The sequence below is a fragment of the Arachis hypogaea genome, chromosome 15 (assembly GCF_003086295.3).
Source record: "Arachis hypogaea cultivar Tifrunner chromosome 15, arahy.Tifrunner.gnm2.J5K5, whole genome shotgun sequence".
NCBI lineage: Eukaryota > Viridiplantae > Streptophyta > Magnoliopsida > Fabales > Fabaceae > Arachis > Arachis hypogaea.
This window is the reverse complement of record NC_092050.1, coordinates 157,785,315-157,801,326: the sequence shown is the minus strand read 5'-3', so window position 1 is coordinate 157,801,326 and position 16,012 is coordinate 157,785,315. Positions and strand designations below refer to the sequence as shown.

Here is a 16,012-nt window from a genome sequence, read left to right as displayed (position 1 = left end):
CATTGGACCGACCTGTGAAATCCGCTTAAAAGGCTGGTTGGGTTTAAGATTTGGAACATGCCAAATCTGCACCGCCGAATATGCGGATTTTGGCAGGCGGGTGGACCGACCCGCCGGAAAAATTTTTTTATTTTTTATTAAATAAAAGAGTTATTAGTGCTACAAAATTAATAGTTATATAATTTTTAAATATTTTTTTTTCCATTTTTTGTTTCTATGATTCTTTTAGTTATTAACTTTATTTATTTTGTTTTACGATTTCGTATATATACTCAAATTATGTGACTTAATTTTTAAAATAAAGATGATTCTATTGACAAATATTATTTTGAACAATTTTATTGAAGTTAACAATTAAAAAAATAATAATAATAAATTATATTATAATTTGACTATTTTTATTTGTATTTGATTTTTTAATTATTATTTTTTATTAATTTTAATGAATTTTATTTTTTTTAAAAAAAAAGTCAAGCGGACTAATCTGCTGGCCTGCTAATCCGCCATAAAACAGGCTGATTAGCATTTTAAACCCATCTTAATTGATGAGACGGAAAAGTTGCATAGTGCGGTGCGTATCGAGTTGGGACAGGCCAACCCACTTTGCCACCTCTAAATTAGTAATAGAGTATATTTATTTTTTCTATTGATACGATTATTATTTTAATGATCATTTTAAATAATTTAAAACATTAAAAAAATGTCAAAATTATCACAAAATTTAATTTTATTTATATTCAAATATATATTATTATGAAAAGTGTGGAAATGGATTCAAAAGAAATACATGGTCACTTTAACCTTGCTGCTATTTTTTTTAATCTTCTTCTAACCATATTTCTCGGGCATAACATCTTTTTTCTCACATCTCTTTCATTGGTACAGTTACATCATGCGGGATACCATGCATATGTTTTTAAATTTGATTAATAGACAATTATACTTCATCTCAGACTTGTAAACTTCTTGTCAAAAAAATAAAATGAATTAAATTTTAAGATTGCTTATTTTTTAGCCAGATAGATGACTACCGTCCCATTTGTTTGCGGGGGCGAGAAGGATTGACTCATTTGCTCGGATTTAACAAATAAACACTGAAAAATAAATTTATACTCATTTTTTGGGAATTAATGAATGCTTATATACTACTGATAAAAAATCCACATATAACAATCACTCAAACAAGAGATTTCAAGATTAAGTATATTGTGCTCAAACCCTCAAACACCACTAACAAAGAAATACATAGATAACAATGGTTCAACAAGGAATATTAAGATTAGGTATATTTGAGATTACGATGGCTTTCAAAACTTTTATAGAGGCACTTATATCTTGGAGTTTTATTTCATGCAAAATTTATTAAATATGTGAACAAGTCTACCATGCAATTTATGTTTCTTAGAGATGGTATTTCATGTTAATTTTATTGAATATGTGAACAACTCTATCACATAATCGATATGTTTAGACCACTTTTTTTAATAAAAAATATTTAAATAATAGCATCTCAACAAATTATGCTTATCAAATTTATTTTGTTCTTGATAATGAAATTCTTAAATAATGATAATACAACTTAAAAAATATTAGAAAAACTACTAGACAAGCATTAAAAATCATTCGCTTAAGATTTAATTGCTTTGTTAGTTTTTTGTGCTTTTATCAAATTTCTAATATTGAAGTTTAGAATTTACTTTTTTTTGCTAAATAATTTTTTTAGTTAAGTCTTTACTATCTATTTTTTATTAAAATATAAATGTTTTTTGAAAATTATTTTATCGATTAATCTAAGATGAATTGCAGAATAACAAAAAGTAAATCTATTAAGATAATTATATTTTTTTTCTTAAAAATAATTACAAGTAAAAATCTAATTAAAAAATATCTATTATAAAGACCAAAGTATAAATTTTCTATAAATACCTAATTAAAAATTAGTAAAAGAATAAAGTGACAACTAAATCTTGAGAATTTATATTTTGAACAAATTAGTCTTAAAAAAAAGTATCAATAAAGTCTTTTAAGATGACAAATATGGACACGTTATCTTCAAATTAGCCTCTATGATTATGATAGAAAGTTTTAATTTAAACTAACTTATCTACATTTGTTATTTTATAGGACTTTATTGATATTTTTTTCTTTAAGGACTAATCTATTCGGAATGCAAATACTCAGGATTCAGGAGTTTATTTGTCACTTTACTCTTAATAAAATTACATAAATGATCAATCTTTAGTTTAAATAAGAGTAAAAACTCAATTCGATCTCTGTCTATTTTCACAAAGGACAAAACACCCTTTGTCCAATAAAAAGAGACATTTCAGTCCTCAACTTTTTTATTTTAGGATAATACGACTCTTCTGTTAAAAAATAATTAAATAGTAACAAAAATTAGTTTTTTGTGGGAGTTTTATTTGTAATTTATGGATTTTAAACCCTACAAAGTTTTTTTCAACAATATAACCAATTAAGACCATTACTACCACCATCTTTTTTATTCTCATCATTATCATTATCACTTCTATCTTTACTATTTTTATTGTGTAACCATATTTTATTATCATTATTATCTTCTCTACTGTCATCATTACCAATATAAATATCATCAACATTAATATTATCGTATTTCATTTCTTGTTTTATGCTATTTTTTTCTCTTAAAAAGTCTACGTATTGTAATTACTTTTTTTCCTATAACATTATTTTTAATAATAGTGTTTCCCTATTTAATCACTGTCGGTGAAAATTTTTCTCAAAAATAAACTTATTAATAAGTTGTAGAAGTTTAAAACCTTTACAAATTACAAATAAAATTTTCACAAAACTAATTTTCATTACTATTTAACAAATTTTTTAATAAAAATATCGTATTATTCTAAAATAAAAAAAATTGAAGGCTAAAATGTCCTTTTTTTTTTAACAAAAAATACCTTATTTTTCGTAAAAATAAACAAAGACCCAATTGAATCTTACTAAACAAATAATTAGTTTGTTGACACAACATTTTACACCGGAGTCAAATTTTCAAAATTCAGTTGATTAAAACTAGGGGTGCACAGATTCGGCCCGGCCCGAAGGTTCGGTCCGGCCCCGAATACTTTATGGGTTAATTTGGTATGATTTCATCGGGTTTAGAGTCGGATAAGGGTCTCAAAAATAGACCCGGTCATTATTTCGGGTCGGGTCCGGGTCATAGCTCGGGTCACCCGGTGGCCCGGTCATCATACACAATTAATATTTTGTGTTATTAGTGATGGATCATGACTATTCTTATGTGGAATTTAAGTATTATAAACCTTAATATTTTGTGTTATTAGTCATTATAAGATTATAAGTTAATGTTTTATGTTTAGAATGCATAAGACTTTAGACTAATGCATAATATTACATTATTTATATTAATTTAAATATTTGGTATTATTAGACAATATTAGTATTGATTGTGGTTATGCTTTCATTTTAAAGAAGGGTTGGTTCTTGTTATATTTTTCTAAGTGAATTTTACCATGTTAAATAATTGTTGGAGTCTTGGAAATTTGGATATTTTTATATGCTAGCTTACAAGAAGGTATCAACATAATGTAATGTTAACGGCCCGATTTTCACCCGATATAATTGTGGCCCGAAAGTATATTGGTTTCATCAGGTTTAGGGTCGGGTTCGGATTTAATAAATAAACCCGTTGTATATTTCGAATCGGATCTGGGTCACATCAAACCCGGCTTCACCCGGCCATGTGCACCCCTAACTAAAACAATTAAGGCCCTCTTCTTGCCCCTTTTTTTTTTTTTAAGTATGTATATAAAAAGCGCGGGAAAAGCAAGCCTCATTGCCGCCAATAAAATCCCCAAATAAAACCCTCTCTTTTTGAGAAAGAGAAAACAGAACAACCGAGAAGAATGGAGATTCGAGTAAGATGCAACTGCGGAGAAGATAAAGAAGAAGAAGGAAGATGCAAAGAATGGGCCATCGTTGAACTCCAAGGCGTCGTCGAACCCCAACCAGGTTTCCATGACTCCCTCCCAAACCTTCAAATCGGAACTCTCTGCCGTCCTTCTTCTCAGGTCCACACACAAAAAAAAAAAATCATTTTTTTATTGCACCCCACAAATTAATTAGAGATTTTTATTGCGACCCATGATTTCTTATGCACCATTGGTTGCGTGAACGGTCCTTGTTGTTCAGGAAGTGTATACTTTGACTATTGGGTATCACGAGCTGACTGGGTCAAAGGTTCCTCTGAAGAAGCCAATGATGGTGCTCAAGAAAGTGAAGCACTCTCCCATTGACAGAGGAGAAAGCAGCGGTTGTGGTGAGGTTGAGCTTCAAGTTGTTGGAATCATTCGACATAGGATCCTGTTCAAGAACAGACCTAAAGCCCTCATTTCTAGTAAGTCATTCCCTATGCTTATATACTTACATCTGTCCCTTGTTGGAATTTCAATATTTGTGGAACAAGGAAAAAGAGTGCCAATGCTCTATTATATTATATTTTATTGTCACCATATGTTTTTTCTTTTTAAAAAAAAAAATTGATGCCGTCCTCATTCTAATACCTTAGTCCTTTGCTTTTATCTTTAAATAGTGTTTGGTATCATAGTTATTTAAATTTCTAGTGTGCAAATATATATTAAGGGTTTTACTAGAACTTTAGAAGTAGATTTTATTAAAAAATTTTTTTTTTTAAGTTATTGATTCCTTGAAAGGTATTGAATAATTCAAAGTTTTTTTATTTCAAAATTCTTAAGAACACTAGTTAGCAAAACATTTATAGTGATTTAACACTTAAATTTTATGAAAATACTAGAGTCAAAATATTTATATAGACCACTAGATAAATAAATAGATCTAAACACTTTAACTTTATTCTCTTTAACCATCCTCCTTGTGTTTTGTGGGCTGTTTTTTGACTTTTGCTATTTGTGTAGCATTACTCCTCATTGAATGTGCTATTGCTGCTTTCAGTTTTCTTTATTATTTTACTTTTGATCAAAATAATTGAGATGTTAAATTGTGGACACAAGACCATCTTAGAGCTCATTTGTTCTTTAAGTCTTCCTAAGAAAAGTAAGAATTTGGCTTCATTCTTTTCTGAAGTTACTTTTAGCAAAAGTGCTTCATAAAGTCAAATTCCTCCCCCTCCCTTTTATTTTATTAGTAAAAAAATGTAAATCAAACACACTTATTCTTATGCTGGCAGCACCTTAGAATTTCCCTTTGTATATTAGGACAGTTGTGGAGCAACATATGACACATAAAAAAAGTGTCAGCATTTACAAGTTTTTTAGCGAGTCCCATTTGTTAGGGAGATTCTTAGGTGCATTCAGGTGTAATACAAAACCGTTGAATGTGTGTCTTATAACTTATGTGGGTCATTCTTCTCTCTCATTTTAGTATTTACATTTTCACTTTAATTTTTATTTAGTTTTTGAGTGCTCTCATGTAGCATGGCATGAGAATATTAAGAATCTTATCATCTGGTGTTATGCCTTTGGCTTTGGCTTTGGCTTAGTGCTTGCTCACTTGGTAGTAAGTGGAGTGTCCCTTTTTCTCAAAGTTTGAGGCTCAAGCAAATTATAAATATTATCATCTAATTAATTTAATATCACATCATTTGAAAGACTATAACTATAACCATCTAAAATGTTTTGAGTTCTTGAATGTTGTGTTCAACATAAATTCTTACACTATAGGTGGATCAGAATTAAACATAATACTAATAATGGTAAAAGTCTAATAATGATCTAGTATTATATATTTCTGTTTATCTTCTTAGGCATTATTAATACAAGGAAATTTCAAATTTCAACTAAGATATGGTCCATGGTCTAAGACTTAACATAATGGGAATCTTTTTTCCTTTGGCTCTCTATCCGTATGTACTTATGTATGTGAAAAAGATTCTGATGTAGCAATCTGCCTACCTTAATGTGGGGTCTCACATGGTTCTGCTGTACAGCTTGTATTGCAAAACCACAAGCACTATCTTTCTATCATTAGCATTTCAAGGAAAAATCCTTTATTTGTTAGGTAATTATCCCAAAACATAAAATACAAAGGCATAGAGATAATAATAAAAAAGAAAATTGTTTTGGTAAAGTTGTTGTCTGCCTTTATTTGTCATTTTTTTTTTACTGATTGATGTTTTGGTGTCAATTTGATAAAATTTTTACTTTTTGAAAATAATTTATTAAAATCAGGTTATGAAAGATAATTTTTTTAAAAATTATATCATTTATATTTGATAAATTTAATTAAAATAATAAAAGTGATTTTTCATAATAAATATAAATATAAATGTAAATTTAGATATTTATTAATATATAAGATTATGTTAGATTTTTAAATTTTAATATGTATGAGCGAACTTCAAAAAATATCTACTTAAATATTTATAAAAGTATCCGTAATTTTTAAAAATTATAAATACAAGCACATAATCTTTTTTATTTATCAAATACAAAATGAAATACTTATGCTTCTCTAATAAACTTTACTAAACCAACCAAGTCTCAATATTATTTATTTTCTAAAAAGATATTCAAACATAGTCTTTTCAATTTGCAATCTATCTATTTGAACACGTCACCCATGTCACCTTCTTATCCCTTAAATGTTCTCAATCCAAGATGATCACTCCTACCCTTAAAGAAAACACTGCCTACCCCAATCAAGCAGTCCCAACCCATGAAATAAAGCCTTCATAATTTTTCCTTACATGCTTCTTTGTACTAGTATTTGTCCTTCTCAATGTTACCAACTTTTGCAAGTTGCAACTCCACTTTGAATTCTTTATTAATTGCTTTTCTTACTCTTTGTCTTCAAGTAACCCAATTTTCAATGTATAATGCATATCAGGTGGGGGCATGCAACTTCTTCATCACAAAAGATCACATCTTCTAATTAAACTATAGCATGCTAAAATACTAACCCCATGATTTGTTTTATCTATCTCCTATTAGAATACTCACTTCAAATTTCCATTGTCCAATCTTAGTAGCATTCCTAATCATTCTTCAAGCATTGTTAAAAATTATTGCCTCAAATCTAGAACTTTACTCTGCTTATAAGATTCTACACTACATATAAAAAAATTGCCCCACACGCATTAGCTTACACCTCATGCCTCAAGGTGGGGAAAGAAGAAATTAGCAGATTCTTACAATGAAGAGATTGATTGCTTCTTTAGACATTTCTTTGAACCTTCACTTGTAGTTGCTACACGTGCCTTCATTGTCTCTCTTTTCTATTTTCTCTTTAATGGAAGTTTATTCTTTTTTCCATACTCATATTATATTATCATTCATATTCTTAGAATAGCAATCTATTATTACATGGCTGCTAGAATTGGAACATAGATGGGAACCTGCTACAAATTTGTTGCTATGTTAATATTAGCATTTAAGGGATGATAACCAAATGTAATTTCATTTTGCCATTTGATGAAAGATTTGAACAATTTCACCTAATTATTATCCTGATTAAGGGAGTGTTTGATTGAGGAGTAAAAGTAGGTGAAATTTTCTATGAATGATGGCATTCATAGCTCCAACCAAAACATAAATTGAAAAGGAAAATGGGTAACCAAGTTATTTCAAATAGGATATCATTAAAAGTTTATTTGGTATGTTAAAGTTAAACCCACAAAATCTGTTATCTAAAGTTTAATAACAATTTTTGTGGTTATAAATAGGCAATTATTTACTGCTTTGAGTACATGCACTTGGCAAAGATTTAACATAGGTACAGTTGACTCTTCAACTAGTTATTGAGAAAAAGGAAATGATTGGTTTTGTCATTGTCAAATATTTGCATTATGTATAGTTTGTCACCATTTGGAAGGGCTTGCATTTATTTGAAGAAATTAGAATCACAATTGCTAATGTAATCCTTGCTTCTTGTATCCTTTGTTTTTGAAGAACCACAGCCAACATCAAAGGAAAGACAAAAGTCTATCATGTTGGGTTCTGTTCCTTCAAATCAAGCTTTGTGACATTCCAAGTCTTTTTCACACTGAAATCACATTAGACCAGAAAGCTGTGAGGAACTTGAAAGAGACCCTTATCATCATCCTCTTCTTATTATCATAGTTTTATAATTATGATAATTTAGAAGCCAAAAATCATCTGAGTCCATCTGTCATTGATTCACATTTGTAATCTTAGTGACCACAGATATGTGGAACACCAATAATGGCAAAAGTGATTGTGATTTATCATTATTGGCAATTTGTCATTATCTCTGCTATTTTGTTTTGATGTAAATTATACTATAAAAGTTCTACATAGTTTTTTTTAAATGTGTTGATTTTTATTATTAATGAGGTAATTTTGTGATTCTTAACTCCTTTTTTTTGTTTGAAATTCTCATATTTGACTTTTTTTTCTTCTTAATAATCAATAATAAAAATGAATACATGATAAGATTATGTAATTTTTTTTAGAGAATCTATTCTAATCATTGTAATATATGTAGGGACACATTTTTTAGTGTTATTGTTACATGTTAAGATTTGTATGCAATTTGTTGAGAAGCAATTGCTATGAATCTTATATAATCTTAAAAGTGAGATTAGTTAAGTATTTAAAAATAAGGAGGATAAAGCTGAGTTTTGCAACCATGGAAGATTAGAATGATATTAGTAAATTGTTAAATGGAGCTGCCACTTCCTTTTTCATTAAATATATAAAGCTGTTTCCTGTGTTGTGTCATGTGAGATGCAAAGCGGTTAAGTTTAACAAATACTATTTGATTAGATAAGATACCCATTTTTTTAATAAAAAAAATTTAATTTTGATACATTATTAGTGTAAAGTCATTTTATACGTATATTTAATTACGAAATATCACATCAATGAAAATAATTATTTTTCACATAGACCACATAAATAGTCATCCAAAAGAAGTGGATGTAATTACAGGACTGTATAAAACTGGCTAATTTTTTTTATATTGGAGGAGTGTATGAGTTGTGTTTGATTATGGTGTATACAGGTGTGGGACAGAGAGAAATCGGATCGTCCGATTAGTTTTTGTTTTTTTTTTATTTATTTAACATGAAATCGGACCCTTGTTTTTAAAAAAAAAAAACTGAAAATAGACCCTCCGTTAACAATTTTTTTTTTTCTTTAAAACAAAACGGACCCACCGTTTTTATTTATTTATTTATTTATTTAAAAAAAAACAAAACGGACCGTCCGAGTTCCTTGCTCTAAATCACTCGGTGTATAAAACTGCATCAAAATTAAACTCATAAAATAAACTAAAAAAATTGGGTCTATGGATAGCTACGGATTAAATTTATATAACTTTTCTTTCTTTCTTTTTTTGGTGATTAAATTTATATGATTTTTCTCAATTATTTTGATGATGCATTTTCCTAGCTAGACACTTTTTAGTTGTGTTGTGTGAGTTATCCATTGGAAATCATTATGTCATTTTGGTACACTGTTCAAAAAGTAAACAAATTGAAAATCATTGTGCCTTAAGCCCTTTAAGATTCGAATTGGCTTGATTTGTTTGCCTTAGATAATGAAAGGCACCAACTTTTTTTTATATTGGTTTTTGATGATCAAAATATCTTCTGATTTGTGCTTTTGGTGCCTCCAGGGGTTGGATAAGTTCTTTAAATATGAAATATGAATGGTTAATTTTTTTTTTTTCGGTATTGAATTTGAATATACTATTTTAATGTTTGGTATTTGTATTGTCAATAGAATATAGTTCTAGTATAGTTATATTATTAAATAAAAGAACATATTCAAAAAAAAAAAAAATTGGAAGAGTTCAAATTTTCAATACTAAAAGAATGCATTACTATTAATTAATAAAAACAAAGTAAGTTTTGTTAAATTTACCAAAAAAGTAAAAAATAAACATATGTTAGTTTTCTCTTCTATTTTAACATGAACTTCGTTTTATTTTTGGCTTTTAAACAATAAACTTATACAAATTAAATGATCACACCAAAATTTGTCTTTTGGGATGAACCTAAATCCTCCAAGGAATATTTATCTTGAATATATTATATATATTATCTTAAAATTCTAATTGTCAAGTTCAGGTGTAATATGAAAGAAGCACAAAGTATTTAAATATTTTTTTTCTAACAAGATGAAATTTAATATACTATGTCATAAATGATAAATATGAATAGAGACTAATAATAATATTAATATTAATGCGCGAAAAACAATAAAATATTTACCTACGCTCTAACAAAAACAAAATAAAAAATTCCCACAAAAACGAGTCAACTCGGATTCCGAAAGGGAAAGAACGAGTAGACTCAGTCATCGAACACTTCCCCTGTTCGGAATCGTCGTTCTTCTTCCTCCTCCTCCTCCTCAATATCGCCAAAACCCCATTTATTGAATCACCCTAATCCCTAAACACCACCAGTATTCATTTTGAAAAGCTCATCAGCTCCATAACGATGTTAAAAAAGGGGTGCAATGCAGAGTGCAGGGAACATGTTCGATGAAATTCCCCATATAACAGAGAGAACAAAAACAGAGCAAGCTTCTTCAACCACGGCTACAAAGCACCCACCTCTCCACCTTCACCTCACCATTGTTGCTTCTCTTACCACCACCGCTGCTCTCTTCAATCTCACTCCAACACACCCCTCTCACCACGTTGTTGCCATTGTTGTTGTTGTAGCTGGAGGAACGCTGCACCGTTTCACCATGGTTCACCAGAATGTACCTCCTCACATCTTCCGGTAACCTCAGTGTGTACCTCTCCTCGCTCTTCACTTGCTCCACAACCGTGTGTCCTGTTGAATTTGACTTCAAAAGCTTCGGTTTTGACACAACCCCGTCACTACCACCATCACCTTCACCACCACCACCATCGTTGCTGTTCAAAACCTCGTTTTTCTCGACATGGTTTTGTTCCACCGCGTTGTTCTCTTCACCACCGTTGTTTTCGGCTTCAAGTCCTAGACTTTCTTCACCCCTTTGGGGAGTGCTCAATTGGGTCGGAACAGTTATGGCAATTTCACATGTGTCTTGGTTCAGATTCGCGCGACAAACCGGGCACGTGACATGGGAACATAGCCATGAGTCTATGCATTGAGGGTGAAAGACATGGTTGCACTTTGGTAGAAGCCTCAGTGTGTCATAGTCCTTGAAATCAGTTAAGCAAATTGCACATTCCAATGATGCTTTACCTATCTTGAGGTCCTTGATGGTGGGGTAGAAGAGGATTGGGAAAGTGTTGAGGAGTTCCTTAGTGATCCCTTGTGAACAAGAACATGAACATTCTGAGGAGGTTTGGTTGGTTTGGTTTCTGTTGTTGATGTGTGAACCAGTACAGTTACGAAGGTAGACTGTGATGATCCCCATGAAGAGGAAGGCACAGATGATGGCACCTATGGTGATTGCAAAAGAAGGTTGCCAACTGTGGTGGGAGATGTCTGTGGGAACTGGCTCCATGGAACCTTGTGCATGAACTACACTATGACTACCATGGAGGAGGAAGAGGAGGATGAGGTGAAGGTGAATCCAAGTGAGATGATTGGGGTGAGGTTGAGCCATTTTTTTAGGGAGTTTGGAAGGAAGTTGTGTAACTTTGGAGTGAAGAGAAGTGTGTGTGTGATTAGAGGATTTGAGGTGAGTTTTGTTTTGCTTTGTGTGAGGGGGTGGCTTCAATAAATGAGAGGGTGAAGAGTGATTGTTGCTTGTTGCTTGTTATAAGAGGAGAGAAAGGAGAGTGGGGAATTCCAATGGGGGGTTTCTATGGTGATCAGAGAGGGAACAGGTATGGATTTGGTGTCATTGATAGAGATGGAACGATGAGGAATGAATGGATGATTGAATGAATAGAGTCAAAAAGAGAAACGGGTTAAGAGAGAGAGAGAGAGAGAGGCCAATCAGCAATGCATTGAGGAACTTGAAGAATAAGTCTCTGGTTTTGTGGAGAATGGAAAGAACGGTTAACCTTAGCCTGTTAGCCAAGCACTTTTCAATTTTTTTAAATTATTTTCTCTTTGGTTTTGTTTAGAAATCCTCAAGTCCTATGTAGCAAGATATTTTGTAAGGAAAAGTCTAGGGGAGTAAATTTATTAAATTTTGGTTAGCAGTAAAATAAAAATGAATAATTTTATATTATTTGATGAAATTTCATACCATTAAAAATATTATTAATAACTATTTAATAATTACAAATCATAAAAGTTATCGGTGTCATAGCACTGCTCGTTTTCTTAATTGTGCTTTATTTACTTGTTGGGACATCAATTCGGTGAAAAAGATAGTGGATTAGTAGTTAAGAAGATAGGAGTAGCTACAAAATTAGCTCGTCACCTAAGGCCACCTTTGTTTTTTTTTTTTTTAACCGAAAATAAGAAAATTTGAACACACAACTTTTTAAGTGAGTATAAAGAGACATTTGAGTTAAGAAAAGTATAGGTAGATAATAAAAATATTAAATATTGTGAATAATAGATATATCAGATGTTCATTTTATTAGATGTACGAATGATTATTTTAATATTAAAATTTAGATAGTTAATTTAGAGATGTAATATATTTTTATTTAATTAGTAATTATTCATTTTTATTTGAGTTATAGTTCAGTGGTGACCACCTTTAGTTTTTGATAACAGAATAAGATACAATATTGATAATAGAATACAAAAGAAAAAAACACAAAAATTAATATTTTTATATTTTATTTAATAATAAATTAATAGAGATAGAATAAATAATAAAAATTTTAATTTATTTTTATTATTTTCTTTACACAAAATTTAAAAAAATAATAAAAAATATATTTATAAAAATTTAATAATAATAATAAAAAATTATATGTTTTACTTAATATTTTTATATCTTTTCTAATTAAAAAAATATATAATATATTAATTTAATATTTTAAGGCACCATATTTCTATTTATTTTTTATTTATCAAATACTGTTAGTGTTCTATATTTATAAATAAACACACCCTTTACTGAATGGTCAACAAGACTACATGAGTAATTCCTTATTTGAACAGAAGGTAAGGTGCTAATTATTTCCCATTGACAACATTTATGATGATGATGTAACTAGTATAAGATATTGAGGAAGATTATACTATTCTATGATCAGTGCATTTTATTTAATCATTTCTCTATTATTTTCATATACAAATTAAAGTAAATTTACTATTGGAATCTATTAAATTTAAGGATAAAAAATTAAAACCAAAATATTTAAATGAGAGTTGTTAATAAAACTATGAAAAAATAAGAAAAAGAAAAATGAAAAAATTTTATTGCTATGTTGTTTTTGTGGTGTCTTGTGAAAGAATAATACTATTTATTTATACTAATTACTAAATTGATTTTAAATTTTAAAATAAGCTAAAATAATTAAAATTTTTAAATAATTCTGTTTTAAAAAAATAAACATAACTAACTTAAAAAAAATAAACATAACAAATTTTATTCTTAAAAAAAAAAAAATAACAAATAAAAATAACACAAAAATTTAATAGTTGTACTATCAAATTTTGTTAATTATGGAATAGCAATACTCTGTCTATAACTAAAAAATATGTGTATTTGAAGAATAAGTACACACACTGACACACTTCCAATATAGGGTAAAAGAAATACCGTTAATTTTTTGCTGATTGAAAGCAGTGTAAATCATCATCATCATACTCATCTTCTAAATTCTAAAATTAATGGTGTATTTGTGTTAAAAAAAAAATTCTTCGCATACTTATATTAAAAATGTTTGTTTATTTATAACATTTTGGATATTTAATTTGTTGTTGTATACTTATATATATAGCATGCATTAGAAGACACAAAATATAGTATTAGTAGAAAATTTTTTACGGTATTTTTTTTATCTAAAATAAAATTTAAATTCCTAATGTTTATTTAAATAAATGAATATACTAACTACTCAATCAATTTAAATTAGTTTAGTGTTAGTAGAAGTTTAAAACATATTTTGGTACAGATTTAATCCAGCTTCTAAAAAAAACATTTAATTAACCACTTTTCCCAATATTTGATTTGCATTATTTTGAGAAGCATAATACAGCTAAGTACAGTTATAATATTTGACAAACTCACAAGTCAAGATTATATTATTAGCTAAATTTATTTGAAACACATAGCATTATAAGTATGTGATTTAGCTGAAACTTCTAACCTATGCATGTGACATTTTCTATACCATAAATTTTGATTTTTTTTCCCTAAAAAGAAAACGTATAAATAAATGAAATAAAATAAAATAAAAATTGAAATAATGATTAATGAATAAGAATAAGACGGAACAGAAATGTATTACGCAAGTATTGTCAAAACTTGATGCCCAAGAAGGCTCTAGAAGCGTCCTTGTCACTTGGCAGCACACATTACCTGGGAAATTAACAGGGTCTCCTCGTTCATACTATTTTTAATAAACTAGTTGCGAAAATAAGAGGGGAGAAAAAAGTTATGAAAACTATTTTTAGTGGCATTGGAACATTTTACCAAAAATTAAAATTGATAAGGGGAGCACAAAGAGAATTAATATATTATATATAAATATTTATATTAAAAATTAATTTTTTTTAAATAATATTTTTATTTTTGTAAAAAAAATATTATCAGGTCTTTTAATAAACTTTAGACTAGGTCAGGCTGAATAACAGACCAGACTTAATACTTTAAAAAAAAGTTTATAGTAGACTGCAGGCCAGGTTCAGATCAATTAACTACATGAGAGGCCTGATAAGAGCAAAGTCTCACTTAGCTTGACCTGTTTCTACCCTACTTATTAGGACACATTTGGCCTTTTATTTATAGTATTTAAAGAGTAATTATCTATGATGTAGATGGACACGGGACACGGCATAACATGAAAGATATAGACATACAAATTTTAAAATCTTATAAGACACACAGACACGTATATATATATATATATATATATATATAAAGATGTAGACATACAAATTTTAAAATCTTATAAGACACATAGATACGTATATATATATATAGTTAAAATATTTTTTATTTTAATAAATAATAATATATATTATTTCTAAATTTATTTTAAAAATTCATGTTAAAAATAAGATTGGACACGCTGATACGTGATAATATTTTAATATGTCTAACTGTGACTAGAGTAAAATTTTTTATTTTTTAATAAGACACAGTTAAATACAAAAAATACGGATATCGAACAAATATCAATAATTATTGTATCTAAAATATATATAAATATATCCGACATACAAATACAACAACTCAACAAAGTATCCGTCTTCCTAGCTAGTTATAAAGAAGATCTCGATGAAGCTGTGCAGAGTGCACAAGATTTTACATGGATACCATCTTGATTACGTTTTTATGGGTTAGTATGCGTTCGAATGGGCTATCTTTGGGCCAATCATGCTTTTAGGCCCGGTTTAAAAGCTATACTGTGATAACGATTTTGTTAGTAAAAATTAATGTACTTTATAATTTTCATGTAAAATAATACTTTTAAATAATAAGAGTTTTATAAGCTAATTTTTCAGAACATACAATGGCTTTGATGGGTTGACTGGTGTTTATTATTAAAAAAAATTTAAAATTGATCCGGATCTTGTAGCTAACAACTTAACATCTTAGTTTAATAAGAAAAAAAATCAAAGAAATCGGTAGATGTAGCTTAACGTCGTAGTATTTTCACTGTTTCTAATCCAGTGTTCACTTGGGAAAAAGAAACCAGAATAAATTGTTCCTAAAATGGGAAAAGAGAATAAACCTCAGGTTAAAAAGTAAAAAGGCTTTTAAAAAAGACAGTTACTTTGCCATGCAATCATAATAAATTAATAATTTCTTTTCTCCAATGCTCTTTCCAGAAATAAGTAATTGTCATTTGACAGCTAATTCAGCATTAGCCCTTTGTAATACTGTAGTAGCTATCAAATCAAATTATTGCTTAGTAATTTAATAGAAATAAAAAACTTTTAAAAGAAGGTGGTTGGCGATATAGCCTTTTTATTTATGATACTGTGTTTTAT

General features: G+C 28.9%; 2 protein-coding genes across 2 annotated transcripts; one reads left to right on the top strand and one right to left on the bottom strand.

The window, feature by feature from the left end:
• The first annotated feature begins 3,654 nt into the window (after nucleotides 1-3,654).
• On the top strand, nucleotides 3,655-8,305 carry LOC112751776 (uncharacterized). The gene is made up of 3 exons (XM_025801027.3): nucleotides 3,655-4,070; nucleotides 4,192-4,396; nucleotides 7,926-8,305. The coding sequence occupies exons 1-3, from the start codon at nucleotides 3,906-3,908 to the stop codon at nucleotides 7,997-7,999; spliced, it is 444 nt and encodes a 147-aa protein (XP_025656812.1). The 5' UTR covers nucleotides 3,655-3,905; the 3' UTR covers nucleotides 8,000-8,305.
• Nucleotides 8,306-10,120: 1,815 nt separating this feature from the next.
• On the bottom strand, nucleotides 10,121-11,995 carry LOC112751775 (E3 ubiquitin-protein ligase ATL31). The gene has a single exon (XM_025801026.3). It carries the CDS (start codon nucleotides 11,544-11,546, stop codon nucleotides 10,533-10,535), a length of 1,014 nt encoding a protein of 337 aa, XP_025656811.1. The 5' UTR covers nucleotides 11,547-11,995; the 3' UTR covers nucleotides 10,121-10,532.
• Between the last annotated feature and the right edge of the window lie 4,017 nt (nucleotides 11,996-16,012).